General features: G+C 59.2%; 1 protein-coding gene across 5 annotated transcripts in view; it reads left to right on the top strand.

The window, feature by feature from the left end:
* AGAP1 (ArfGAP with GTPase domain, ankyrin repeat and PH domain 1) overlaps nt 1-26,443 on the top strand; it is a 540,592-nt gene that overhangs the window by 303,030 nt on the left and 211,119 nt on the right. For 4 of the 5 annotated variants that reach the window (XM_056820098.1, XM_056820097.1, XM_056820096.1 and 1 more), the window contains exons 8-9: nt 144-299; nt 7,989-8,081. In XM_056820098.1, the coding sequence (XP_056676076.1) occupies nt 144-299; nt 7,989-8,081 (249 nt within the window). The remainder of the gene's footprint in view (nt 1-143; nt 300-7,988; nt 8,082-26,443) is intronic. The other variant, XM_056820094.1, reaches the window with a different exon arrangement.

Here is a 26,443-nt window from a genome sequence, read left to right as displayed (position 1 = left end):
AGACGTCAGCCCCCTCCCCCGCCCCAGAACAGGCGCTCTCAGTGGCCATCGCCTCCCCAGTGCCCAGCGTAGGCGCTTGTAGACATGAGCCCGCCTGGCCAGAGCCCCTCACTGATGGACACGCCTGGTTTTAATCATTGCAGACCAGTAATGGAGGAGGGAGCTTGAGTGACTATTCGTCCTCCGTCCCGTCCACTCCAAGCACCAGCCAGAAAGAGCTGCGCATTGATGTCCCTCCTACTGCCAACACTCCGACTCCTGTCCGCAAGCAGTCCAAACGGCGCTCCAACCTGTTCACAGTGAGTGTCAATGCCCCAAAGAGCCCCAGAGAGGCTCCCGAGTGCTCTGGGTTGAGTGTCCGTGGAGTCCGGAGGCCCTCAGAAGCCCCTCCTTGGCTCATTCGAACGGAAGCGGAAACGGAAGCCCAGGAAGGGCCGTGTAGTGTGGTTGGGTTTTGACCTTTCTTTTCCGAAGCCCTGATTTTGAATGGCTGAAAGGAGACGACCACAGATTCCTGCTAGACGTGCCTGAGCAGCGTCCCTCGGTCCAGTCGCTCAGTCTTGAGCCTGGCGTGCCGGCCCCCTTGGCTGAAGTCAGAGACCCCCTTTTCTCTGCTTCCCTCCGCATGCCCAGGGGGGAGATGATTCAAGGGCAGCTGGGAATTCCCAGGCGCTGCTCCCTTCCTGTCCCAAGGGGACTTGGGAAGGTCCCCTCTCTCCTGGCCCCTCGAGTTGAGCACTTCCCTGGATCTGCCCTTCCTCGGGGCGTTTCCGAGCTAGCGGCCATCCGCTTCCATTGGTCAGGCACTCATTGAACCCTTCCCTGGTGCCCGGCACTGCACGAAGTACAAGGGATGCAGAGACAGAGACGAAACAGTCTTTGCCCCCCAGGACCTCGCCATCCCTGGGCTGGGCTTGGGGCCCCCAGTGGGAGGAGATGTCAGGAATAATAACTAGACTTCACTTCATTTTGCATCATCGGCCGAGAGCCCTCGCTCTGGTGTTTCACTTCTGCCACTGACGCAGCCAAGTCTCTGCTGCTATGGGAGAGAGGTTAAGGGACCCCAAAATATATTCGCAGTTGTTCGCCATGGGGGACGGGAGGGAAGGACTCTGTCCAGAGATGGTGGCTGCTTGAGTGGATTCCGGCCCCAGAGGCTGAGGGATAGAAGGAGAGGAAGGACCCCCCCCCCAGCCTGAGGTGAAGAGGCCATGCTAGGATAGGCTGCCCACTTTGTCTGGAAAGTAGAGGGGTTTAGCCTCTTTGGGGCCTGGAAAGAGGCCCAAGCTGGGGCTTGGTGAGGTTGAGATGCCAACAACCTCTGAGTTTGGCATTCTGGAGGCAGTAAGGAGGGCCTGGAGATGCTCACACCCTAGAGGATGTCTTTAGAGATTAGGACCAAAGTGGCCTCCCTGAGGGGTGACTTGTGCTTCAGTGGGATTCAGCAAGGTTGGAGAGGGCACCAAGCCATCGGCCTCCTGTGACAATGTTGGCTCTCAGAAGCAGCAACTGCTTCTCTATGGTGGGTTCCTGCTGGCAATAATGTTAAAATTAATTGTGGGTTGGACTTGAATATATTATTAATTAGGTGGTCGCCAGGGATTTAATTTCTAAATCCCAAAATAAATTACTAAAGTAAACAGAATTTATGGTAGTTTATTTACAATAGAAGGAAGATATTAAGGAATGAAAGTGAGAGAGAGAAAAAACTCTGGCTTCTTCTGATACCAATTAGAATCTTTAAGCCTCAGTCAGGGGAAGAAAGTCTCAAGAAGATGGGCCTTTCCAGGAGGCTTCATGCCTCCAGAAAGGCGGGGTCACTAAGGCAGCTTTTCACTCACCAAGGTGATAATCTAAAAGAAGTCTGAGTGTTTGCCTTCCGGTTGCTCCTCTGAGTCAGTGCCCAAATCTCCAAAAGAATGTCCGTCTTCCCTTCAGCTCCAGGTGACTGATCCTTCACTCCAAGCCCGGGTGACTGACTGTTTCTCTTCAGTCTTTGTTTCCTCTATTTAAAGACCTTTTTCTTTTGTGTCACCTCCTCTAAATTTTCACATCTACCAATCACAGCAGACGCTTTTCTCCAGGACTGCCCGTTCTTTAGGTCTCACTTTCTCTGGTTAGATTATATCTTTTGGGGTTACTTAACACCTTTTTATAGTTTAAGTCTAAAAATAGATTGTGGATGACAATTCTAGCTGCACTCTAAAGGAAGCGCTAAGTATCTTCATTGTTACAATCAGGAGAGAGCTAAATCCCGTCTTCACGATAGACAGACAAGAGCTAGAGGACATTTATTCAGCCCTCCCACTGCTGGATGCACTGGGATCCCTGTCCTCTAGGAGGCTCCATTCTAACGAGGAAAGGAGAGCCAGCCTGACATGAGGAGGGGCGTGCATGATGCAAGATGGCTAAGGAAGGACTAGGGGGCCCTGGGAAAACCCTCCATTGGAGCCCAGGATGTCACTCTCCAGTGCTGGCATCCAGGGGACTAGGGGGCCCTGGGAAAACCCTCCATTGGAGCCCAGGATGTCACTCTCCAGTGCTGGCATCCAGGTGTGTTGGGCCCATGATAGGCTGAGGGAAAGGGCCTGCCAGGGAGTGGGCCTTGGATTCTAGCCAGAGAAGCTGAAACTCTGGGTCTCGGTTTTAAAAACAGGACTCGCTAAAACTTGGGAAAGAGCCCAAGAGGCACAGGGAGGGAGGAAGCCCAGGGAATCCTTCCCACTGCCTGAGGCCAGGCCTTTTCCTCCCCAGGGCAGTGTGGCGACCCCAGGCCTCCTCAGGGCCTCCATGAAGCCAGACTCAAGGCAGGAGAGTCTGGAGGGCCAGAAGGTTCTCGGGCTTAGCTGGATTCCCCCAGGGAGAAGGTGCTTCCTGACCCTCTTGGTCACGAGAACTCTCCTGTCACCCCTGACAAGCAGTTGATCCACTCATGGGCCATTCAGTGCTCCTTCCCTGATCTCCTACCCAAGCAGGAGGAAGAGGCCTCCAGCCCTGCCCTTTCAACCAACTGATAATTAGTCCACTTCAATGGCTTGCCATCGGGGGAAGGGACAAAGCGGAGCGGGGGAGGCGAGGTCCTCCCTGGCTTTGCTGAAAGGCTTTGTCCCCCCCCCCTCCCCCCCCCCCGCCCCAGGTCAGCCCCCTCCGCAAGCTTCCCGTCAGGCTGTCCTTTGGACAACCTGAGAGGTGAAATGGCTTCCATGGAGTCACAGCCAGCCCGGCTCAGAGGCAGACTTGGCGGGGGGACTCGCCTTGCAGGCCCATCTCGGTCACTCGCCGCCTGCATGAACCAGGCTGGGTCTGGAGTCTCCCGTCCTCAGTTTCCTTACTTGTAAAAATCAGTGGCCGAACTAGAAGGCCTGCAAGGCCCCCCTTGAGCCCGGAGAGGAGAGCCTAGTGGCTCAGCGTGCCCGTCAGCGTGCTAGACGCCGAGGGAAGCTGGCGCAGAGCCCCTGCCTTCGGGGGGTTGAGGCAGGGCCCGGCGGCTCAGCGTGCCCCAGAGAGCCCCTGCCTTGGGGGGGGTGAGGCAGGGCCAGATCGTGCAGGTGGGACTAGGAACGTCTGCAAGGATCGAGCAGAGCCTCGAAGGCAGCTCCCGGGTCCCCTCTGGCGTCCGCCCCAAGCAGGCAGATAGATGGGTGACCCGCTCGGTGAACGTGTCGGTTCCACTTCTGGTCAGTAGCAAAATATTGTGGCAGTCGAGGCCTCTGTTCATCGCCCCGGCCATCGTCTGCAGTCACGATGTTAACGAACAACAGGGCCGTGTCACAGGAGACCAAAAAGATGGTGGCCTGGCCTGAGAGCGCTTCAGAGAAGCAGCCTGTGGTCATTTGGTTGTGCCTCTCCGGCTCCCCTGCTGCTGGGTGCTGAGTGTGAGTGAGTGTGTGGGAGTGTACGCATGGGTGAGCCTGTGTCTGTGTAAGGGTGGGAGCTAGAGTGGTATTGTGAGAAAGAGATGAAGGGAGAAGAGGAGGGAGGGGGAGAGAGAGGGAAGGAGAGAGAGAGAGAGAGGGAAGGAGAGAAGGAGAGGGAGGGAGAGAGACAGAGAGAGAGGGAAGGAGAGAGAAGGGGAGGGAGGGAGAGAGAAGGGGAGGGAGGGAGAGAAGGGGAGAGAGAGAGAGGGAAGGAGAGAGAAGGGGAGGGAGAGAGAGAGAAGGGGAGGGAGGGAGAGAGAGAGGGAAGGAGAGTGCGTGGAGGGAGGGAGGGAGAGAGAGACAGAAAGAGGGAGGGAGAGTGCGTGGAGGGAGGGAGAGAGAAGGGGAGGGAGGGAGAGAGAAGGGGAGGGAGGGAGAGAGAGAGGGAGGGAGAGAGAGAGAGACAGAGAGAGGGGGGAGGAGAGTGTGTGGAGGAAGAGAGAAGAGGAGGGAGGGAAGAAGAGAGAGACAAAGAGAGGGAAAGAGACAGAGAGGGAAGGAGAATGTGAGGAGGGAGAGAGAGAAGGGGATGGAGACAGAGAGAGGGAGGGAGAGAGAAGGGGAGGGAGAGAGAGAGAAGGAGAGGGAGGGAGAGAGGGAAGGAGAGAGAAGGGGAGGGAGGGAGAGAGAAGAGGAGGGAAGGAGAGAGAGAGGGAAGGAGAGTGCGTGGAGGGAGGGAGGGAGAGAGAGACAGAAAGAGGGAGGGAGAGTGCGTGGAGGGAGGGAGAGAGAAGAGGAGGGAGGGAGAGAGAAGGGGAGGGAGGGAGAGAGAGAGGGAGGGAGAGAGAGAGAGACAGAGAGAGGGGGGGAGGAGAGTGTGTGGAGGAAGAGAGAAGAGGAGGGAGGGAAGAAGAGAGAGACAGAGAGAGAGGGAAGGAGAGACAGAGAAAGAGAGGGAAAGAGACAGAGAGGGAAGGAGAATGTGAGGAGGGAGAGAGAGAAGGGGATGGAGACAGAGAGAGGGAGGGAGAGAGAGAGAGGGAAGGAGAGAGAAGGAGAGGGAGGGAGAGAGAGAGAAAGAGGGAAGGAGAGAGAAGGGGAGGGAGAGAGAGAGGGAGGGAGGGAGAGACAGAGGGAAGGAGAGGGCACAGAGAGAGGAGAAGAGGGAGGGAGGGGAGAGACGGAGAAAGACAAAGAGGGGGACAGGAGAGGAGAGAAGGAGAGGCAGAGAGGGGGGAAGGGGAGTGCATGGTGGGAGAGGAATGAAGGAAAAAAGACAGAGGAAGAAGGAAGGAGAGGGAGAGAGAGGGACAGACAGACAGAGGGAGAAGGAAGGAGAGGGAGGAAGGAAGTGAGGGTGGACAGGAGAGACCAAGAGAGAGAATGTGCTGGGGAGGCTGGGCAGCGCCCGGTGCTGGTCCTTCCACTAGATGTCAGTGTCTCCCCAGGAATGGACCGAGGCCCTTGGCGGAGGTTGTGGCCAGCTTCCTGAGCCTGGTCCCTGCTCAGGAGTCCCTGGGCCGGCCGGCTGGGTGCAGACTCTGCCCGGGGTTAGAGGGGCTGCCTTGGTGGCGCTCGGGGCGGCCCTGCCTCCTGCCGGCGGGCGCCGGGAGCCCAGCGGGCCTTGGTCCGCTCTGAGCTGCCCAGCGAGGCCTTCTCTTCCGATCTTTGACGAGGGGCCGAGAATGAAGGAAGGTCCCGGACGGCCCAGCATCGATTTCTCCCGGGCTCGGAGCCGGAGCCTCTGCCGGCCACGTGAAGAAGAAGCCCGCCTGGGCCGGCGGGTCGAGTAGGGGCAGGTGCTGCAGCCGCTGCGACACGGCCTCGGCCGGTCCGGAGCTTCCTGGCTCAGGACGTCCCGGATCTCTCCGGGTCCCGCCTTCCTCCCCAGGAAACAGAATTCGTGCGTTTCCGCATGCCGCGGAGGGAGAGACCAGCCGGGACGCTGCGACGGTTCCCCGGGATTTACCGGCTCTCGTTCTCCGCCTAGGACCCATTTGGGGTTCCGAGAGGGCCCGATCAGGCCCGACAAATGGGCTTCCGGTCCCAGGGCTGCGGGCCTGGCTGCGGGCCTGGCCCTTCTCCCCTCGGTTGGGGCTTTTCCTCCGTGAGGTTCCGCCCAGTCGTCCTGCGTTTGTCTTCTGTCCGCGGCCCATGCAGAGCCGGGTCCGAGACGGCCCCTTTGTCAGAGGAGGCTCAGGCCGGCCCAGATGGGCGGCTCCAGGCTGGAACGTCTGCTTTGTGAAACCGTGCGGGGCGAGGGTGACCCTGGACAAGTCACTGCCCTTCTGCCCCCGTTTCCCCCAGGACGGCTCTCGGCAGAGACGCCGGACCGACGGGCCCCGGCCTTCTCCGGCCTCTGATGGAGGCCAGCAGGGCCAGCCGGCTTGTGAGCGGGCGGGGTCTGCCGGCCTTCTCGCCAGCTCCTCGGGCTGTGGGTTGGCCGGGTGACTCTCCGTCCCTCCCTGGTGGAGGAAGCGGCCGATGGCGTCCCCCAGGACAAGCCCCGGGCCGGGCACGGGGGACGCGGAGCGTCGTCGGGCGCCCTGGGCGTCTGCCGAGAGCCGCAGGGACGGAGATGGCCAGGAAGGCTGCCAAAGGGCCCCCCCCGGACCGCTCTGCGGGGGGGAGGGGACTGTCCGAGGAGAAGCCCCGCGCCGACCGCCTCGGCCATCCCTCGGCCGCTCGGACCCTCCTCCTGCCTGGATCGTTTGATGAGGCGCGTCCGGGCCAGGTTTTCGTTCATCCAAGAAGCCCTCGTTTACTTCTCTGCTCTTGTGAGGAGGTCTGGAGGCCGGGCCTCCGAGAAGGACTCACAACGGCGCCCGCGTCTGCCTCAGTTTCCCCGCCGGCTTAAACAAAGGAATGCGGATAAAAGGCGGCCGTGAGGGGGGGAGGTGCCGCTGCCCCCTTCCCCGCGCTGCATCCGAGGCAGCCTCGTTCTTCTAGGATGGAGGCAGTCTTGGGGTTCTGAGAGCCGCGGCCCCCCTCCTGCAGGGATGGACCCCGAAGCCGCAGTTTCCTTCCACTCCGTGTGCCGTGCGTGCTCCGGGGGCGAGACCCCGAGACGATCGCCCGCCGCGCTTGGGCTTGGGTGCGAGGCAGGGACGCTGCCTGCCCAGAGAGCGTGGGGGCGTCCGGGGCCGCGGATCCCGGGGCAGAGCCCGCCACAGACGAGCCTCGGCCCCCCCGCTGACCCGGCCTCTGCCGTCGGGCCGTGTTCCGGGAGGGGAAGAGGTCGGAGGGCCCCGAAGCCCTCCGCGGCCACAGCAGCCGCGTCCTTGTCTTCTCGGGCCGGCCGTCCGGGGGAGGTCTCGGGGCGATTGGAGAAGTGCGTGCAAAGGCCGTGCGTCCATGCAAGTCCGTGCGTGTCTGTGGCGTGTCCGTGCGTGTCTGTGCGTGTCCATGCCGCGTCCGTGCATATCCGTGCCATGTCCATGCATGTCCGTGCCACGTCCGTGCACATCCATGCGTGTCCATGCCGCGTCCGTGCGTGTCTGTGCCGCTTCCGTGGCGTGTCTGTGCCGCGTCCGTGGCGTGTCCGTGCCGCGTCCGTGGCGTGTCCGTGCCGCGTCCGTGGCGTGTCCGTGCCGCGTCCGTGCCGCTGCAGAGTAACGGCGGGAAGTTGTCGCTTGTCGGGAGCCTGTTAAGGAGGTCGAGGCCGCCTCAAATCTGTCAGAAAGTCGTTGGCGCCGCAGCCCCCCCCCCTCGCCCTCAGGAGCCCCTGCTCAGGGCCCACTCGGGGCCCGCAGACACCTTCGGGCAGTTTCCAAGCCCCAGTGGAGGCCCGGAGAGCCTTTTCCTGTGGGCGGTACTTTCCGGGAGCCTTTCCGGGCCTTGGACTTTGAACTCTTCAGAACAATTCAGAGAGGATGGGGGGGCCGGGCGGCAGATGATGGGGGGGCAGCGGGTGATGGGGGGGCGGCGGGTGATGGGTGATGGGGGGGCGGCGGGTGATGGGGGGTGGCGGGTGATGGGCGATGGGGGGGGCGGGTGATGGGGGGGTGGGCGATGGCGGGGTTGATGGGGGGGGCGGGGGGCGGGGGGCGCGGGTTCGGCCGCCTGCGCCCCACATGTGGTTTCAGGGATGCCCCCGGCGCTGCCGCTCGCTAACTTTGCTCTTCTCCGCAGTCTCGCAAAGGCAGCGACCCAGACAAAGAGAAGAAAAGCCTGGAGAGTCGCGCGGACAGCATCGGGAGCGGCCGAGCCATCCCCATTAAGCAGGTACGTGTGCCGGCCGCCCCCTCCCCCGGCCCGGCCCCCTCCCCCTCCCCTCGGCCTGCCCCGCCTCGCCTCCCCCTTTGATGCTCTGCTGATGAATGTGGAAGTCACTCACTTGACATCAATTAGGGGCGGCCTGTGTGTAGGAAAATAGGATCATTAGAATAAGAAGAGGGAAGGGGGACCAGCGGCCTAATGAAGTGCCGGCTGCCCGCGCGCATATGGACGCTCCTGCCGCCTTCAAAGCCGCCTTTGTGGCCGCCCTTTGATTGGTCGGGGCTGCGCGGCCGGCGCTGGCGGCGGCCGAGGGGTGACGCGGAGCCGCACCAGGCCCCTGTGATCGGCGCGCGCCGGGCCGCTCGCCGGCCGCCCTCTGCACGCCGGGCCAGCCTGCCCGGGAACAGCGAGGCAATTAGTTGTGATAATCCAGCCCGTGTGTCAGCTGCGGGCTCTTGTTTGTAATTTGCTAATGAAGGAATTGTCACTTTGATTAGGCCCGGCTTCATTTAGACCTTATTAGAGCTGCGCACATTTACAGCTGTAATGGGGGGCCTTAATTAAACTTCCTCATTACACCACAGGATCCCGAGCCCAGGGTTTGTTTTGGCCTGGGTGGCTCGCCTGGCCCGGCTCTCATTAGCCCCCAAACTGCCGGCGACGGTCCGGGACTCTGCCAGGGGACGCTGCCGGGAGGGAAAGAGGCTCCCACAAATGGGTCCCTCCCTGCCTTGGGCCCGCGAGCTCTCCAAAGCAAAATAAGGCTGGGGGGAGGGAGCGTTCCTGCTGCTGGTAAAAATGGCTAATGGGCCTAATATCTCCTGTTCCACTAGAGCACGAAGGAAAGGGAGAGGAGGGAGGGAGGGAGGATGGAAAAGGGAGGAATAAAGGGAGGAAGGAAGGAGAGAGAAGGAGAGAGAGGATGGAAAAGGGAGGAATAAAAGGAAGAAGGAAGGAAAGAGAGAGAGACAGGGAGAGAGGGGATGGAAAAGGGAGGAATAAAAGGAGGAAGGAAAGATAGAGAGGATGGAAAAGGGTAGAATAAAAGGAGGAAGGAAAGATAGAGAGGATGGAAAAGGGTAGAATAAAAGGAGGAAGGAAGGAGAGAGAGAATGGAAAAGGGTAGAATAAAAGGAGGAAGGAAGGAGAGAGAATGGAAAAGGGAGGAATAAAAGGAGGAAGGAAGGAGAGAGAGGATGGAAAAGGGAGGAATAAAAGGAGGAAGGAAGGAGAGAGAGGGAGAGAGAGGATGGAAAAGGGTAGAATAAAAGGAGGAAGGAAGGGGAGAGAGGATGGAAAAGGGTAGAATAAAAGGAAGAAGGAAGGAGAGAGAGGATGGAAAAGGGAGGAATAAAAGGAGGAAGGAAGGAGAGAGAGGGAGAGGGGATAGAAAATGGAGGAATAAAAGGAAGAAGGAAGGAAAGAGAGAAAGAGACAGAGAGAGGGAGAGGATGGAAAAGGGAGGAATAAAAGGAGGGAGGAAGGATAGAGAGGATGGAAAAGGGTAGAATAAAAGGAGGAAGGAAGGAGAGAGGATGGAAAAGGGTAGAATAAAAGGAGGAAGGAAGGAAAGAGGGGATGGAAAAGGGAGGAATAAAAGGAGGAAGGAAGGAGAGAGGATGGAAAAGGGTAGAATAAAAGGAGGAAGGAAGGAAAGAGGGGATGGAAAAGGGAGGAATAAAAGGAGGAAGGAAGGAGAGAGAGGGAGAGAGGGGATGGAAAATGGAGGAATAAAAGGAAGAAGGAAGGAAAGAGAGAAAGAGACAGAGAGAGGGAGAGGATGGAAAAGGGAGGAATAAAAGGAGGGAGGAAGGATAGAGAGGATGGAAAAGGGTAGAATAAAAGGAGGAAGGAAGGAGAGAGGATGGAAAAGGGAGGAATAAAAGGAGGAAGGAGAGGGGGAGAGAGGATGGAAAAGAGGAATAAAAGGAGAGAGGGAGAGAGAGGATGGAAAAGGGAAGAATAAAAGGAGGAAGGAAGGAGAGAGAGAGGATGGAAAAGGGAGGAATAAAAGGAAGAAGGAAGGAGAGAGAGGATGGAAAAGAGGAATAAAAGGAGAAAGAGGGAGAGAGGATGGAAAAAGGGAGGAATAAAAGGAAGAAGGAAGGAGAGAGGATGGAAAAGGAAGGAATAAAAGGAGAGAGGTGGAGAGAAAGGATGGAAAAGGGAGGAATAAAAGGAGGGAGGAAGGAGAGAATGGAAAAGGGTAGAATAAAAGGAGGAAGGAAGGAGAGAGGATGGAAAAGGGAGGAATAAAAGGAGGGAGGAAGGAGAGAATGGAAAAGGGTAGAATAAAAGGAGGAAGGAAGGAGAGAGGATGGAAAAGGGAGGAATAAAAGGAGGGAGGAAGGAGAGAATGGAAAAGGGTAGAATAAAAGGAGGAAGGAAGGAGAGAGGGGATGGAAAAGGGAGGAATAAAAGAAGGGAGGAAGGGTAGAGAGAGAGAGAGGGGATGGAAAAGGGAGGAATAAAAGGAGGGAGGAAGGGGAGAGAGGATGGAAAAGGGAGGAATAAAAGGAGGAAGGAAGGAGAGAGAGGGAGAGAGGGGATGGAAAAGGGTAGAATAAAAGGAGGAAGGAAGGGGAGAGAGGATGGAAAAGGGAGGAATAAAAGGAGGAAGGAAGGAGAGGGGGAGAGGGGATGGAAAAGGGAAGACTAAAAGGAGGAAGGAAAGAGAGAGAGGGAGAGAGAGGATGGAAAAGGGTAGAATAAAAGGAGGAAGGAAGGGGAGAGAGGATGGAAAAGGTAGGAATAAAAGGAGGAAGGAAGGAGAGAGGGGATGGAAAAGGGAGGAATAAAAGGAGGAAGGAAGGAGAGGGGGAGAGGGGATGGAAAAGGGAAGACTAAAAGGAGGAAGGAAGGAGAGAGAAGGAGAGAGAGGATGGAAAAGGGAGGAATAAAAGGAAGAAGGAAGGAAAGAGAGAAAGAGACAGGGACAGAGGGGATGGAAAAGGAAGGAATAAAAGGAGGAAGGAAGGAGAGAGAATGGAAAAGGGAAGAATAAAAGGAGGAAGGAAGGGGAGAGAGGATGGAAAAGGGTAGAATACAAGGAGGAAGGAAGGAGAGAGGATGGAAAAGGGAGGAATAAAAGGAGGAAGGAGAGGGGGAGAGAGGATGGAAAAGAGGAATAAAAGGAGAGAGGGAGAGAGAGGATGGAAAAGGGAAGAATAAAAGGAGGAAGGAAGGAGAGAGGGGATGGAAAAGAGGGATGAAAGGAGATAAGAAGAGGATGGAGAGAGGATGGAAAAGGGAGGAATAAAAGGAGAGAGGGGGAGAGAAAGGATGGAAAGGGGGAATAAAAGGAGGAAGGAAGGAGAGAGGGGGGAGAGAGGATGGAAAAGAGGAATGAAAGGAGAGAGGGGGAGAGAGGATGAAAAAGAGGAATAAAAGGAGAGGGGGGTAGAGAGAGGATGGAAAAGAGAAATAAAAGGAGAGAGAGGGAGAGAGGATGGAAAAGGAAAGAATAAAAGGAGGAAGGAAGGAGAGAGAGAATGGAAAGGAGAGGAATAAAAGGAGAAAGAGGGAGAGGGGATGGAAAAGAGAGGAATAAAAGGAGAGAGGGAGAGAGGATGGAAAAGGGAGGAATAAAAGGAAGAAGGAAGGAGAGACAGGGAGAGGGAGATGATGGAAAAGGGAGGAATAAAAGGAAAGAGAGGGGATGGAAAAGGGAGGAATAAAAGGAGGAAGGAAGGAAAGAGAGGGGGCAAGAGAGGATGGAAAAGGGTAGAATACAAGGAGGAAGGAAGGAGAGAGAGGATGGAAAAGGGAGAAATAAAAGGAGGAAGGAAGGAGAGAGAGGATGGAAAAGGGTAGAATAAAAGGAGGGAGGAAGGAGAGAGGATGGAAAAGGGAGAAATAAAAGGAGGAAGGAAGGAGAGAGAATGGAAAAGGGAAGAATAAAAGGAGGAAGAAAGGGGAGAGATGATGGAAAAGGGAGGACTAAAAGGAAAGAAAGGGGATGGAAAAGGGAGGAATAAAGGAGGAAGGAAGGAAAGAGAGAAATAGACAGGAGAGAGTGGAGAGGAGGAAAAGAGGCAGGAAGAGGAAAGAGGAGGAAAGGAGAACGAGAGGAAGGAGAAAGGGAAGATGGGGAGGGAGAGGATGGAAAAGGGAGAAACAAAAGGAAGGAAGGAAAGAGAGAAAGGAGGAGAGGATAGAAAGGGGAGGAATAAAAAGAGGAAGGAAGGAAAAAGAGAGGGGGGAGGGAGGGAGCAAGGATGGAAAGGGGAGGCATAAAAGGAGGAAGGAAAGAGTGAGTGAGAGAGGGAGAGAGAATGGAAAAGAGGAATAAAAGGAAGAAGGAAGGAATGAGAGAGAAACAGACAGAGAGGGGGAGGGAGAGAAAGGATGGAAAAGGGAGGAATAAAGGAGGAAGGAAGGAAAGACAGGGGAGGGAGAGAGGATGGAAAAGGGAAGAATAAAAGGAGGAAGGAAGGAAAGATGGAGAGAATGGAAAAGGGAGGAATGAAAGGAAAGAGGGAGGGAGGGAGGGAGGGAAAAAGACATAGGGACAGAGAATGGAAAAGGGGGAAATAAAAGGAGGAAGGAAGGAAGGAAAAAGAGAGTGGGGAGAGAGAGAGGATGGAAAAGGGAGAAATAAAAGGAGAAAGGAAGGAAGGAAAGAAGGAAGGAAGGATAGGTGAAGGAAAGGAGAGGAAGAAAGATAAGAAGAAAATGAGAGAAAGAAGGAAGGAAGAGAGAGAGAGAGAAAGAAAGAACAGTGGAGAAGAGATAGTGAAAGGGGAAAGATGAGAGAAGGGAGAGGAATAGAGCAAAGGGAGGAATGAAGGGCAGCAATGAGTATCTCCTGTTAGCGGCTTCCCTGTGTCAGGCTCATTCTCCATCATTCCCAATTCTCCCATCACTGCCATGCATCTCTCTAGCACTCTTTTCCTCCCTCTTCTAGCACAGGTCTTTGACCCTTTCTGCTAAAGCTTGGCAGTTAATCTGGTCAGGAAACAACTTTTGGCTTGTGTAACTTGTCTGGGCGCCCCTGCAATGTCTGCTGTGCGTAGCCTGAGGCATGAGCTGGGAGAGGGAGTGGCTGGTCCCTGGATTAGGAGGCAGCCTGTGTGGCCTTGTGGGAGAGCAGCAGCGTCTTTGGGCTCATAGTCAGGGTCCCAGCAGACCCCTCCAAGGGCAAACCTTGAACTTGGCAGACTGAAAACATCCAATCAAGGGCATCCCACTGCCCTTCCTCCTGGGTTTCCCTGAGGGTTTCCTCTAACACTGGGTCCCGGAGGTCAGCAGAGAAAACCAGCATAATATCAGCCACAGCATCTCTAATGAGCTTCCAAAGTGGATTTTCCATCCTGAGGAAAAACTCGGAGCCCCCGTAGGAGAGGGACGGCTCGCCAACAGGCTCTGTGGCTCTGTTCTCTGGAGCAGCGTTTTCAGCAAAAGCTGTTTTGCCCCGAGCCCCGACTCCCTGATGTAATTTATTGATTCTTCCCTTCTCCCCTCCTTGGTGTCCATCCGTTTGTAGCTCAGCTCCCTTCTTCTCCAGCTCTTTAAAGGCTGATATTTGTAAGTGTCTGGAGAGGGAGACAGACAGACAGACAGACAGACAGAGACACAGAGAGAGAGAATGTGTGTGTGCGCATGCACACGGCTCTCGAAGCACTTTTTGTATTGGAGCCATTTTTTAATGTACTTAACTCCTTTTCTCTCCCCTTAGACGTTGAGATCAAGAAATGTCTTTCTTTTATCTCGCAGGGTTTAATACAATGCGCTGCCTCCATTCTTGTATTTAACTCAGCGGAAACCCTTATTAATATTGGCAATGCTTTGCGATTTGAGCAGCGTCGAGGCTGGGATTTAATTGAAAGCGTAACACAATTTTGTACACAGTTAATTTGCAGAGGACGCTTACTTTTCCTGGCTAGATTTCCAATCTATGTGGGGATTGGAATAGACTGTCAGGCGTAAAATGACTATCATGCAGTCCCTGAAAGCCTTTTAGTTGTCAATTTGCAAAATGATCTCCGAACAAGTCCAAATGGTGACGCTCCAAGAAGTCTCTCTTCCGGATGTCACAGGCAAAGGCTGCAAGACTTGGAGGATGGAGCTCTGGCCCCGTCCTCTCTGTCGCTCAGCAGCAGTATGACCCTGGACAGGTCACTGTCCTTCCCAGGGCCCCAGGCTCCTGTGAAATGAGGGCAGTCCCGTGGTAGGCTGTTGTGACAGTCCTTCGAGAGGGTAGAAGTTGCTCTGCAGACTTGCAGGTATGCCCATAGCGTTTGCAACGGTGAGGCTGGGAGCCCCGCCTGTGGCAGCAACTGCCCTTTTTTCCCCTGACTTTTTTTTTAAACATTATTTTATTTGGTCGTTTCCATACATTATTCACTGGAAACAAAGATCATTTTCTTTTCCTCCCCTCCCCCCCCCCCCCACCTTTCCCTCTCCCATAGCCGATGCACGATTCCACTGGTTATCACATGTGTTCTTGACTCGAACCCATTTCCCTGTTGTAGGAATTTGCATTAGAGTGTTCATTTCCAGTCTCTCCTCAGTCATATCCCCTCCACCCCTGTAGTCAAGCAGTTGCTTTTCCTCGGTGTTTTTACTCCCACAGTTTATCCTCTGCTTGTGGATAGTGTTTTTTATATCCTTGCAGATTGTTCAGGGTCACTGCATTGACACTAATGGAGAAGTCCATCACCTTCGATTGTGCTACAATGTATCCATCTCTGTGTACAATGTTCTCCTGGTTCTGCTCCTTTCACTCTGTATCAGTTCCTGGAGGTCGTCCCAGTTCACATGGAGTCCCTCCAGTTCATCATTCCTTTGAGCACAACAGTATTCCATCACCATCAGATACCACAATGTGTTCAGCCATTCCCCAATGGATGGGCAGCCCCTTGTTTTCCAGTTTTTGGCCACCACAAAGAGCGCAGCTATGAATATTCTTGTACAGGTCCCCCGACTTTTTTTTAAAGCAAATTATTATTATTTGATGAACACTTTTTGGCTATCATTTATTTGGTATTTACATTTATGATGTATCACCATACATTTTCCAAAACAACTCTCCAACTTCCTCCTTCTCATACGGAAGAATAAAATAAAGGAAAACGGCAAATCAGAACAACCAACCAATAGATTTAGAACACCAAAGTACTTCCCAAGCGTGTTGTTGCATCCAGGACCGCGTGCGCACTGTCCCTCGCCTCCCCCAGCGGATTCTCATGCACGTCCCTCTGGAACCCCCGGCCCGGCCTCTGCTGACTCCTCAGCAGAGTCAGGGATCTGGAAGAGGCCTCTGAGCTCCCTTCCAGACAGGATGTTCCAGGCTTGCTTTCTAGTGGAATTCTGGGGTGCTTTTCAGGCCACCTTTTAAAGGACCCAAGTCTGTGTGGTGTTGGGAAACAGATGGTTTATTGAGAGCCGCGTCCATCGTGGCAGAGACGAGCTCCAGAGGACCAGAGCCCGGATCTCGGCTCTCCTCCCCTCCTGGGTGTGGCCTCTGGGCCTCAGTTTCCCTCTCCTGTGAAATCATCCCGAATGTCCCTTCTGGATCCACATCGTGTGCCGAAGGAGCTCCAGAAGAGAACCCCGGACCTCGGCCTAGCCCAGCGGCGCGTTTCTCTGCCGCGCTCATGATCGTACCGGCGGGGATCGTTTTAAACCGTTTGGTCTTTATTTCCTTTTCAAAACAAAGTTCTACGCGTTTCCCCAAGCACTGGATGCGTGCGGCCCCCCCAGAGCCACAGGCAGCTCCATCGGGATTGTGCCTGTGCTGTCACACAGCACATGGGTTGGGGGCCTTCGCGTCACCCCCGCAGACTCCCCAAGTTTGTGTTGGTGACTGAGGGGGGTGGAGGAGTGAATGGACACTGGGCTGGTGCATGGGCAGCTCACGGGGGCCAAAGCAGGGCTGGGGCCTCCCTGGGAAACATCAGCCACTGAGCGTGTGTGGGCACGCGTGTGTGGGCGCACGTGTGTGCATGTGTGTGTGTGTGCAAGCCCGTGTGTGCCCGTGTGTCCATGTGTGCGTGCCCATGTGTGTGCCCATGTGTGCGTGTGTGCGCCCGTGTGTGTGCCCATGTGTGCGCCCGTGTGTGTGTTTTGCTCTCCCTCCCGATTCCCTATTTCTTGGACCCTCGAAGACCATCTCCGGCCAGTCCCTGCCCCAGGCTCGCTCCCACAAGGCTTCGCTCTTCCCAGCTTCCTCCAGGACAGCTGAGGCTTCTGGTCACCAGGCAGAAGTGGGGGTCAGCCCTGGGGGGCGGGGGGCCCCACCCCCACCTCCCTGGTGAGTGCCGGCGATGCCCCTGCCCAGCCCCAGCCGGTCCGGCCGGGCTCCCTCCGAGCGCGCCTCCTCCAGGCGTTCGTCCCGCCGCCTGGTGGCCGGAGTGGTCAGCGACGGGCTCTCTGGAAGGCCGCGGCCAGGTGGGGCCCTCGTCGGGGCCCCAGGACGAGGCGGCGAGTGGGCTTGTCACGTATTAATTTTTCATGGCTGTGGAGAATTGTACATACATAATCACTTGATTGCGGTGGGAGTTGGCGAGCTCCTACGGTGTCATTTGCATAAATCTTGTTAAGTCAATGGCAGTTAATGAAGTACAAATGAGCCTGGAGAAGGTGACATGCAAATTGTGGGTGGCAGATGGGAGGTCTGTTTGGGGGACGGCAGCTGGGCCCTCGCCTTCCTTTCGCCTTCCTTTCTTGTCCAGGGTGCGTGTGTGTGTGCACACGCATGTGTGTGCGTGCACGCACGTGTGTGCGCACACATGTGCCTGCGTGTGTGCCTGCATTGTGCGTGTGTGTGCAGCGCACGTGTGTGCGCACGCACGTGTGTGCACGCGCATGTGTGCACACATGTGTGCCTGTGTGTGTGTGTGTGTGTGTGTGTGTGTGTGTGTGCACGCGCGCACATGTGCATCTCGAGATGGAGCGAGAGACGTCCTTCGGCCAGACCCTCAGCGCCTCCTTGGGGGTGCTCTGTCCCTCCGTCCATCTCTCCTGCTGGGCCCCTTCCCGTCTCTCTCTGCTCCCGGCGCGCTCGTTGCCCTCTCGCTCACTCCCCGGCGATGCCCAGAGAAGTGCCGCCTGAGGCTGCCTCGTCCCAAGCCAGATCGCCGGGCCTTTGGGGGAGGCCTGCGGAGACCCAAACAGCTTACAGGAACACACTGAGGGCTTGCTTTGCCCAGACAGGCAGACAGACAGAGGGAAGCGGGGGAGAGACAGACAGACAGACAGAGGGATGCGGGGGAGAGACAGACAGACAGAGACAGAAGGAGGCGGGGGAGAGACAGACAGACAGACAGACAGGGAAGCAGGGGAGAGACAGACAGACAGACAGATAGATGGAGGGAGGCGGGGGAGAGACAGACAGACAGACAGACAGAGACAGAGGGAGGCGGGGGAGAGACAGACAGACAGACAGACAGACAGAGGGAAGCAGGGGAGAGACAGACAGACAGACAGATAGATGGAGGGAGGCGGGGGAGAGACAGACAGACAGACAGACAGAGGGAAGCGGGGGACAGACAGACAGACAGACAGAGACAGAGGGAGGCGGGGGAGAGACAGACAGACAGACAGAGACAGAGGGAGGCGGGGGAGAGACAGACAGACAGACAGACAGACACAGACAGAGGAAGGCGGAGGAGAGACAGACAGACAGACAGAGACAGAGGGAGGCAGGGGAGAGACAGACAGACAGAGGGAGGCGGGGGAGAGATGGAGAGACAGACAGACAGAGGGAGGCGGGGGAGAGACAGACAGACAGAGACAGAGGGAGGCGGGGGAGAGACAGACAGACAGAGACAGAGGGAGGCGGGGGAGAGATGGAGAGACAGACAGACAGACAGAGGGAGGCGGGGGAGAGACAGACAGACAGACAGACAGAGGGAAGCAGGGGAGAGACAGACAGACAGACAGACAGATGGAGGGAGGCAGGGGAGAGTCTGGTTCCGCTTGGGTTCTTGACAAATGGGATCGCCCCAGGGAAGGCAGGGCCTCTGTCCGTCCATCCGTCCGTCTTCCTGGCGGAGTTCTTGGCCGGGACACGTTGAGGAGCTGACCGTAGGAGCGCCCGTGCCTGCCTCCGTGGGGCCTCCTCCCTTCGCCCAGCCCCCGGGGGGAGGCCTCTCCTTAGCCTCCTTTAGCTGGGCTGTGGCTCGCCTCCGGCCGTGGAGGGACCCAGTTTATCTGAGGCAGAGGCAGCATTTGAACCCAGCTCTTCCTGACCACACGTCCTGCACTCTGCCCCGCCTAGTGCACAGGACGTGTTCCGTGTTCCTGCTGGCTTTTCCTTACACTTGGGACTGCAAAGGCCTCCCTCGCGGCCTTCCGGCGTTCCCAGGTGTTGGGTCTTCTCCATGCGGGGGGGCCCGGGGGGGGATGGTCAGTCGGTTGGCCAAAGTGAAAGCTGACGCGTTCTCGCTGCCCAGGCCGGCCCTCGGGAGGGCCGGACGTCCCCTCAGCGGCCCCTTGTCGTCCTCGGACCTCCGCCCCCCCCCCCCCCCCCCCCCCCGAGCTGAGGCTCAGCTGAAGCCACAGAAAAAGGCTTCTGGGGCTGCCGGGCAAGGAGCGAGCCCGAGCGAGCGGGCTGCTCGCTCGTCCTCTGCCGGCCCGTGAGCTGTTTTGAAGTGCTCGGGGGTTTTGATCGCGGCTTGCTCAGTCAAAAGAGGCGCCTGTCAATGGAGTGAAAGGAACCCGCCCGAGTTAATCCCCTCCACGACCTGCAGCAGCCGCTGACCTGAGCCGCCGGCGCCCGGGGGCAGCGCGGGGGGTACATTGTGCGCCTGAACGCGCGGCGGCGAGCTCCTGAGAGCCCCTCGGCCGGGCGCGCAGCCCGCTGGGCCACTGATCGGGTTCAGGCCCGCGCCGGGCTCACAGAGAGCAAAGGAAGCGCCTCGGCCGGGCCCCGACCGGGGTTAATTGGCCCGTCCAGTGACCGGCGGGTGTTGCTAGTCGGGCTCTCTCGAGGGCTGAGGGGCCGCTCTCCTGTGCCGAGGAGGGGGCCGGCCGGCCGGAGAAGGCCCGAGGAGGGGGCCGGCCGGGAGGAGAAGGCCCGAGGAGAGGAGGGGGCCGGGCAGAGAAGGCCCGAGGAGAGGAGGGGGCCGGCCGGGCGGAGAAGGCCCGAGGAGGGGGCCGGCCGGGAGGAGAAGGCCCGAGGAGAGGAGGGGGCCGGGCAGAGAAGGCCCGAGGAGAGGAGGGGGCCGGCCGGGGGGAGAAGGCCCGAGGAGGGGGCCAGCTGGGCGGAGAAGGCCCGAGGAGGGGGCCGGCCGGGCGGAGAAGGCCCGAGGAGGGGGCCGGCTGGGCGGAGAAGGCCCGAGGAGGGGGCCGGGCAGAGAAGGCCCGAGGAGAGGAGGGGGCCGGCCGGGCGGAGAAGGCCCGAGGAGGGGGCCGGCCGGGCGGAGAAGGCCCGAGGAGGGGGCCGGCTGGGCGGAGAAGGCCCGAGGAGGGGGCCGGCGGGGGGGAGAAGGCCCGAGGAGAGGAGGGGGCCGGCTGGGGGGAGAAGGCCCGAGGAGGGGGCCTGCCGGGGGGAGAAGGCCCGAGGAGAGGAGGGGGCCGGCCGGGCGGAGAAGGCCCGAGGAGGGGGCCGGCCGGGGGGAGAAGGCCCGAGGAGAGGAGGGGGCCGGCCGGCCGGAGAAGGCCCGAGGAGGGGGCCGGCCAGGGGGAGAAGGCCCGAGGAGGGGGCCTGCCGGGGGGAGAAGGCCCGGGGAGGGGGCCGGCTGGGGGGAGAAGGCCCGAGGAGGGGGCCGGCTGGGCGGAGAAGGCCCGAGGAGAGGAGGGGGCCGGCCGGGCGGAGAAGGCCCGAGGAGGGGGCCGGCCGGGGGGAGAAGGCCCGAGGAGAGGAGGGGGCCGGCCGGGCGGAGAAGGCCCGAGGAGAGGAGGGGGCCGGCCGGGCGGAGAAGGCCCGAGGAGGGGGCCGGCAGACGCGCCCCTCAGAACCGCCCTTTCTCACCCTAAAACCTCTGGGGCGCTCCTTGCGGCGGCGCCCCAGCTCGAGCCTCCCTTCTGCTCGGTCCAGACACGGGTCTGGGGGGCGGATTGGGGGGGCAACGGGGGACAGTAGTAAGCGATGGCGGCGAGGGGGGTCAGCCCGGCGCTGCCCCTGGAGAAGGCGGGCATCACAGGCCAACCCCCGAGTTTTTTCCGATGGGGAAACTGAGGCCCGGGCACCGCGCCCTCGAGGAGAGCCGAGAGGGCCCTCCGGGGCTCTGGCTCAGCCCCTTCGGTTTACATGTGAGGACCCCGAGGCCAAGGCAGCTCCCAGCACATGCTGGGGGTCCTGGTGCCCCCCAGCAGGCTCCCCCCCCCGCCCCCTCGCACCACCCCCGCCGTATGGTCTCCTCTTTATGTAAATGTCTGCTGCGTCCCGCGCCTATTTGTAAACGTGACGGCAAAAACAGATGTCGAAGCCCCTGAGAAAAGCTGCCAAAGTAATTAAGATTTTATTTTCCTTTCACGTAGCGCCGAGTATGTGCAGGCAGCCGGCGGGATGGTGGCCGGACCCCGCGCCGGCCTCGGCCTCGGGGGCAGGGAGAGCCGGGGGTGCCCGCGGCAGCCATTGGACAGAGGAGGGCGTGGAAGCTGCCCCCCAGCCAGGAGCTCCCCCCTCGCCCAGGCTCCTCCTTGGGAAGCAGCTGCTGATGCCGGTGCTGGTGCCAGTCCTGGTGCTGGTGCTGGTGCTGGTGCCAGTCCCGGTGCTGGTGCCAGTGCCGGTCCCAGTCCCGGTGCCAGTGCTGATGCTGGTCCCAGTGCTGATGCTGGTCCCGGTCCCGGTGCTGGTCCCGGTGCTGGTCCCGGTCCCGGTGCTGGTCCCGGTCCCGGTGCTGGTGCTGGTCCCAGTGCTGGTCCCGGTCCCAGTGCTGGTGCCGGTCCCGGTGCTGGTGCTGGTCCCGGTGCCGGTCCCGGTGCCAGTGCTGATGCTGGTCCCGGTCCCGGTGCCGGTGCCGGAGCACAGCCTCCGGGCCCCAGAGCAAACCCTCTGTCGCTGCTCGGTTCTTGATGTTGTCTCGGTTGGCCCGGCCGGACCGCCTGCAGGGCTTGGCTCGGTGGCCGTCCTAGGAAGGTCCTTCCTGCTCTCGGACTCTTCCCGGCTGCGAGGCCTGCTCCTTGGCCCCCATTGCTTAGCTCTTCCTGCTCTTGTGCCGTGGCACCCCGACAGAGGGCTGATTCTAAACGGAAGGTCAGGAAAGAAAAGGCCAGCCCCGCGGGCCTCCTTGCCCCCGGAGTCTGCCGCCAGGAGCCCTCGGGTGGCGGTCCCTGCAGCGTCCCCATTGCCGTTTCCTGGCCAGAGGATGGCCTTGGGCCTCAGTTTCCCTGTGGGTCCAGCGCAGAGAGGGGTCCCTGTCCCAGGCCCTTCCTCCCGGGGATCATCTCCACATGTCCGCTCTTCTCCTGCCCCCCACGTGCGTGCTCTCTGCTGGGCACATTTGCCCCTTTCTCTTTGCTGTAGCTCTTGGCAGTCCAGAATCGGCAGCCCATTTGCAGCCACGTTCGGTCCTCCCATCTCCCCTTGGGACTTTCGGACCTGGAGGCTCCCCGGGGCCAGGTGAGCTCACGGGGGTCCCAGAGGCCATTCCTGACCTTCTGGCTCGCTGGGCCTTTTCAGAAAGGAGTTTTCCCCCGCCTGCCCTTCCCTGGTTCAGAGGCCCCTCGGGAGCCCGGGCTCCTCATCGGCCCCATTAAGGAAGCCGGTGAAGCACAGAGACGGGGCACCGGAGGCCATCCTGGCCAGCCTGTCCTACCCTGGGGGGCCTTGAAGGCCGGCATCAGGGCTTTCCTTGGGCTTAGACAGATGCCCCCAGGACCCAGGCGTGGGGTCTTCCAGCCGCTTTTCCCCATGTTCTTTCCCAAAGGGGGCAGGTCCAGCTCCCAAATGTGATGGGGAGGGAACACAGAGGACCCTAGAAGTCATCTTGGCCAGAAGTCCTGCCGTCTCAGACTCTGGGACCCAGAACCCACCTCCTGACCCCTGCCCGCTGCCTCGACTTACCAAACTGCTGACCCCGGGCTCTTGTGCTTCTTCAGCCTATGGGTCACCCTCGAACCAAGTGAGAGGCCGAGTCCCAGAAGGCTTCCTGTTGTTCCCCCTGCCTGGGTCCATGTCTAGGTCCATGTCTGGGTCCTTGTCTGGGTCCCGCCCAGGAGGGTCCTTGGAGGCACCGCAGCCCAACTCTGTCATCTCATTTAATTAGAATTCCTCAGTGAGTGTGTGAGTCTGTGTGTGAGTGAGTGAGTGAGTGAGTGTGTGTGTGAGTGAGTGTGTGTGTGAGTGTGTATGTGTGTGTGAGTGAGTGTGAGTCTGTGTGTGAGTGAGTGAGTGTGTGTGTGAGTGAGTGTGTGTATGAGTGTGTGTGTGAGTGTGTGTGAATGTGTGTGAGAGTGAGTGTGCATGTGTGTGAGAGTGAGTGTGCATGTGAGTGTGTGTGAGTGTGTGTGTTAGTGTGTGTGTGTGTGTGAGTTCTGCAAAGTTTACTCTGTGGGGCTCCCTGGAGAACGGCAGCCCCGGGAGGGGCGCCTCCTGATTAAGGGGATTTCAGAAGTTGCTGATCCACCAAACCGACACTTTCATATCGTTTATGGGCAAGTAAAAGTGCTTTTACCCAAATACAATCTGCAATACCGCGACGATTTCAGAGCTCCACAGAAATTAAAAAGACGCCGGGCAGGTTTTATCGCTTCTTATGGGCTCCCCACAATTGCCTCCGAGCAGCCTCCCTTCTTCCATCTGAAGGTCGGGGTCCCCGGGAGCAGCTGGGGGAGGAGAGGCGAGGGGACTGCAGGGGGTGCAGGGGCCACCCTGCGGGTTCTCAGCCTGACCCCCAATACTCGTGCACAGAATGGCTTTTTCTGAGGTCACGGGTGGGTCTAAGTTCTGGGTCTGTGGCTGCACTCAGTGGGTTCTAGGCGGCTGGGACAGAGCCCTGGTCTCAGAGGCAGGGAGACCCGAGTTCAAATGTGGCCTCAGACACTTCCTCACACGTCTTCCTCAGTTTCCTCCACTGTAAATGGGGGATAATCATAGCCTCCTCCTCCCCGAAGACTGACTGAGCCCTTTGCACAGCGCCTGGCTCAGGGGGGGCCCTGCATCGATATTCATTTTCTCGACGGATGCCCCCACAAGCTTCTCCTTTCCTCACATCCTGAGCGTTGCTAAGCAGGTGCTTTAGGGTGGAAAACTAGATGTCTGGGCAAGTCATTTCCCTCTCAAGACCCCCAGACTGAGGAGTTCAAATAGCTTCCAGAAGCCCCTGTGGGGGACAGTAGGGGAGAGAGAGCTGGCCTTGGGACCAACAAGTCCTGAGTGCGAGTCCTGCCCCTGACCCCCTGCCAGCTCTGTCACCTTGGGCAAGTCACTTACCTCCTCGTTTCTTCAGGCAACTCTCTAAGGCTGGAGATACTCTGACAGATCTAGTTTCTCTGACCGACGCAGTCACACCTGCGCAGAGCGTGTGCCAGAGGGCTGCGAGGGTCGCGGGCCTGTCGCCGTGCCGCTGCCTTCGCCCGGATTCTCTCCCTGGACTTCACTGCCCAGCGCGCCGGCGCAGAGGCCCGGAGGCGGCCAAGAAGGCGCCTTCCTGCCGCCCCTGGTTTAGTCAGGCTCACTTGGGGGCGTGACGGGAGCCTCGCCTCCCCTTGAAGAGCCCACGAAGAGAACGAAGCTGGGGCGAGGCCGCCCCCGAGGCTGTGAAGGCCCCCCCAGCGGGCGCCCCTGGGGGCGTCCTGCCCTCCCTCTGGCCCATCGATGCTGGCGAGCCAGCGTGAGGACGCCGCTCACTGCTGGGGACTTGAGAGTTCTGTGTGAGGAGGCCCTGCAGAAATGAGTTCCTGAATTAGTGGTTAATTGATTTGGGGATTCCCCGGGGTCCGCGGGCCCGGCCCCCTCCCCTTCTTGTTGTTGCCTTCAGTTAACAGGGACAATTCCCAGAGCCCTTGAAACAGTGCTTCCGATTAGATCCGGCGGCCCTCCCTTGGAGGAGTGGCTTGAGCTCTGCAGAGGATCCGCCCCCTGGGCAGGGCCCCCTGGGCAGCCCCCTCCCCTCCCCCACCCTGGCTCCCGGGGGACCTCCGAGAAGGCGGGGGGGGGGGGGGGCTTTTTTCTTGCCTTTGTGTCTCCCGTCTAGACCGGCGCCCGGCGGCGCAGAGTGGGTGCTTGTCTCCCGGCCACCTCCTTCTCTCTGGCCTGGCCCGAGGATGCCCACAAAAAGGGCTCCTCCGGCCCGCTCCCAGCTCGCGCCTCCACTCGTTCTGCAGCCGCCGGGCCCAAGACAGGCTTCTGGGGGGCCTTTGAGCCTGGAAGGAGCCGCGCCCCAACTGGCTTTCCTAACCAGGAGCCCCGGACGGGGGCGGAGGGAGGGCGATGAGCGCCTTCGTGACGCCCGGAAACACGCCTGGCTGCTCTCTCGTGGCTCTCTTGGGCGCCCCTCCCGGGAAGCCCCTGTCCCAGGGCTCGGCGATGTGGCGCCCCGCGGAAGAGCGAGCTTCTGCTCTTTGCTGCAAGCCCAGGCCGGACGCCCACCGGCGTTCTGGAGTCCGGCCTCTGCCCCTGGCCTCCGCCGTCCGGAGCGTCGGCTCCCGCCTTGGGGCTGACCGGCCGGGAGAGGATTTTTGCCGTCCTCCTTCCCTTCGTCCACACCGAGAGCGCTTGGACAGGGCAGGCTGCAAAGAAAGCTGGGCGCAGAGCCAAGGCTCCGCCTCCGTCTCCCCATATGTAAGAGGGGCCTCGCGAGGGGAGGGGAGGACGCACCGCAGGCGTCCGCAGCAAGCCCAGGGCTGGACCCGCCTTCCGGCCGGGCTGGGGGCCCGGGCAGCTGGGAGGGGGGGCTCAGGCCTCTGGGCCGCTCCCGAGCGGCGGCTCCCCGACGCAGCATCTCCTGTGGGGGCCGCAGCGCCCCGAGCTCCCCGCGCCCGAGCCGTGTCCAGGGATCCCCCGTGGACTCCGGAGGGGGGTCCTGCAGCCCCAGAGGAGCGGCCCCCTGCAGACCCCCCCCACGAGGGCTGAGGACCCCCAACCAGCAGGGGCCCAGCAAAGCGCCGGCGCAGACGAGCCCGAGGCGCAGCAGCCCCCAAGGCTGCCCTTTTCCTGAGAGCCGGAGGGGCCCCGAGGGCCACCCAGAACGCGGCCTGCCAAGAGGCAGTGAGTCCTTCTGACCGTTTCTAGGTCAGATTAATTTAATGTAGAGCTGCCGGGGGCTGCAGCTCTCGGCGAGGAGACGAGCCGCTTTCCTCAGTTTCCTCAGCTGTAAAACCGTCTGGAGAAGGAAGCAGCGAATCCCGCCAGGATCCGCCACAAAAACTCCCAACGGGGTCACCAAGCGTCCGAGCCGGCCGAACGCAGCTGAAGGGGGCTCCCGGGGAGAGTCCGGGGGGGGGGGCAGAGCGCGCTCAGCTCTGGACACACGGAGGCTGCCCGTCACTTGCATCTCCCGTCTATGGGCTGCACAGTTGGAGATCAGGAAGCATCACCGGGAGCCCCGCAGGGTAAACTGAGGAACTGGCACAGAGGCACGCCGGGGAGGAGTCCAAAGGGCCCAGGACGGAGCCTTCGGGCAGAGCTCCTGAGGCCAGGGAGGAGCACCAGGAGGAGGCGGCACCCCCAGAAGAGCAGAAGGCAGAGAAGGGAGGAGGACGCGCGGCCAAGAAGGGCTCTTTGCTTTGGCAAGAAGGAATTATGAGTCACTTGAAGGGAGCAGTTTCAGGTGAGCTGCTGGTGAGGCCAGAAGCCAGACTGCCCAGAGGAGAGGAGGGGGAGGAGCAGAAACGGAGCTGGCACTGCGGATGGCGTCGAACCCCTAAAGGGAAGGGAGGGAGACCCAGGACACGAGCTCGATGAGTCAAAGGGGGGGGTGTTGAGGATGAGAAACACAGCCAAGACGGAAGTGGCCGGTAGGTGGTGAGTGAGAGCGGGGATGATAGAGGGGACGGTGCAGGATGGAACGGGGTCCCTTGTGCACCTCGAGAGATTGGCCTCGGCAAGGAGCAGGGCCGTGTGAGTCAGGGACCAGGGAGAAGGTGTCAGAAAGCATCGGAGTGATAAGAGAGGAGGGGGGAGAAGAGGGAGCCCTCAGGGGAGGGTCTGCGGTCAGCGAAATGGGCAGCAAGGATCTGAACTGAAAGAGAGTGGACCTGAGAACTTAGGGGAAAGGGTTCTAGCTTTGGAGTCCCGGAACCTGGATTCTAATCCAGAGAGCCAGATATGGAGTCTCAGGATTTGGGATCAAATTCTAGGTCTTGCATGACCCTCGACAAGTCACTTACCTTCCTGGAGTGTGGAGTCCTCATCTGTAAAATGAGCATTTGGACTAGATGAAATCTGAATGCCCTTCCAAGACTAGAGAGAGGAGAGGATTCTTGATCTTGCATTCATTCAGGAGAGAGGGAGAGGGAGAAAAGGAGAGAGGGAGAGG

Source organism: Monodelphis domestica, chromosome 2, assembly GCF_027887165.1.
Source record: "Monodelphis domestica isolate mMonDom1 chromosome 2, mMonDom1.pri, whole genome shotgun sequence".
Classification (NCBI taxonomy): domain Eukaryota; kingdom Metazoa; phylum Chordata; class Mammalia; order Didelphimorphia; family Didelphidae; genus Monodelphis; species Monodelphis domestica.
Note: the sequence above shows the minus strand (reverse complement) of the source record. Positions and strands in the feature narration are given on the sequence as shown.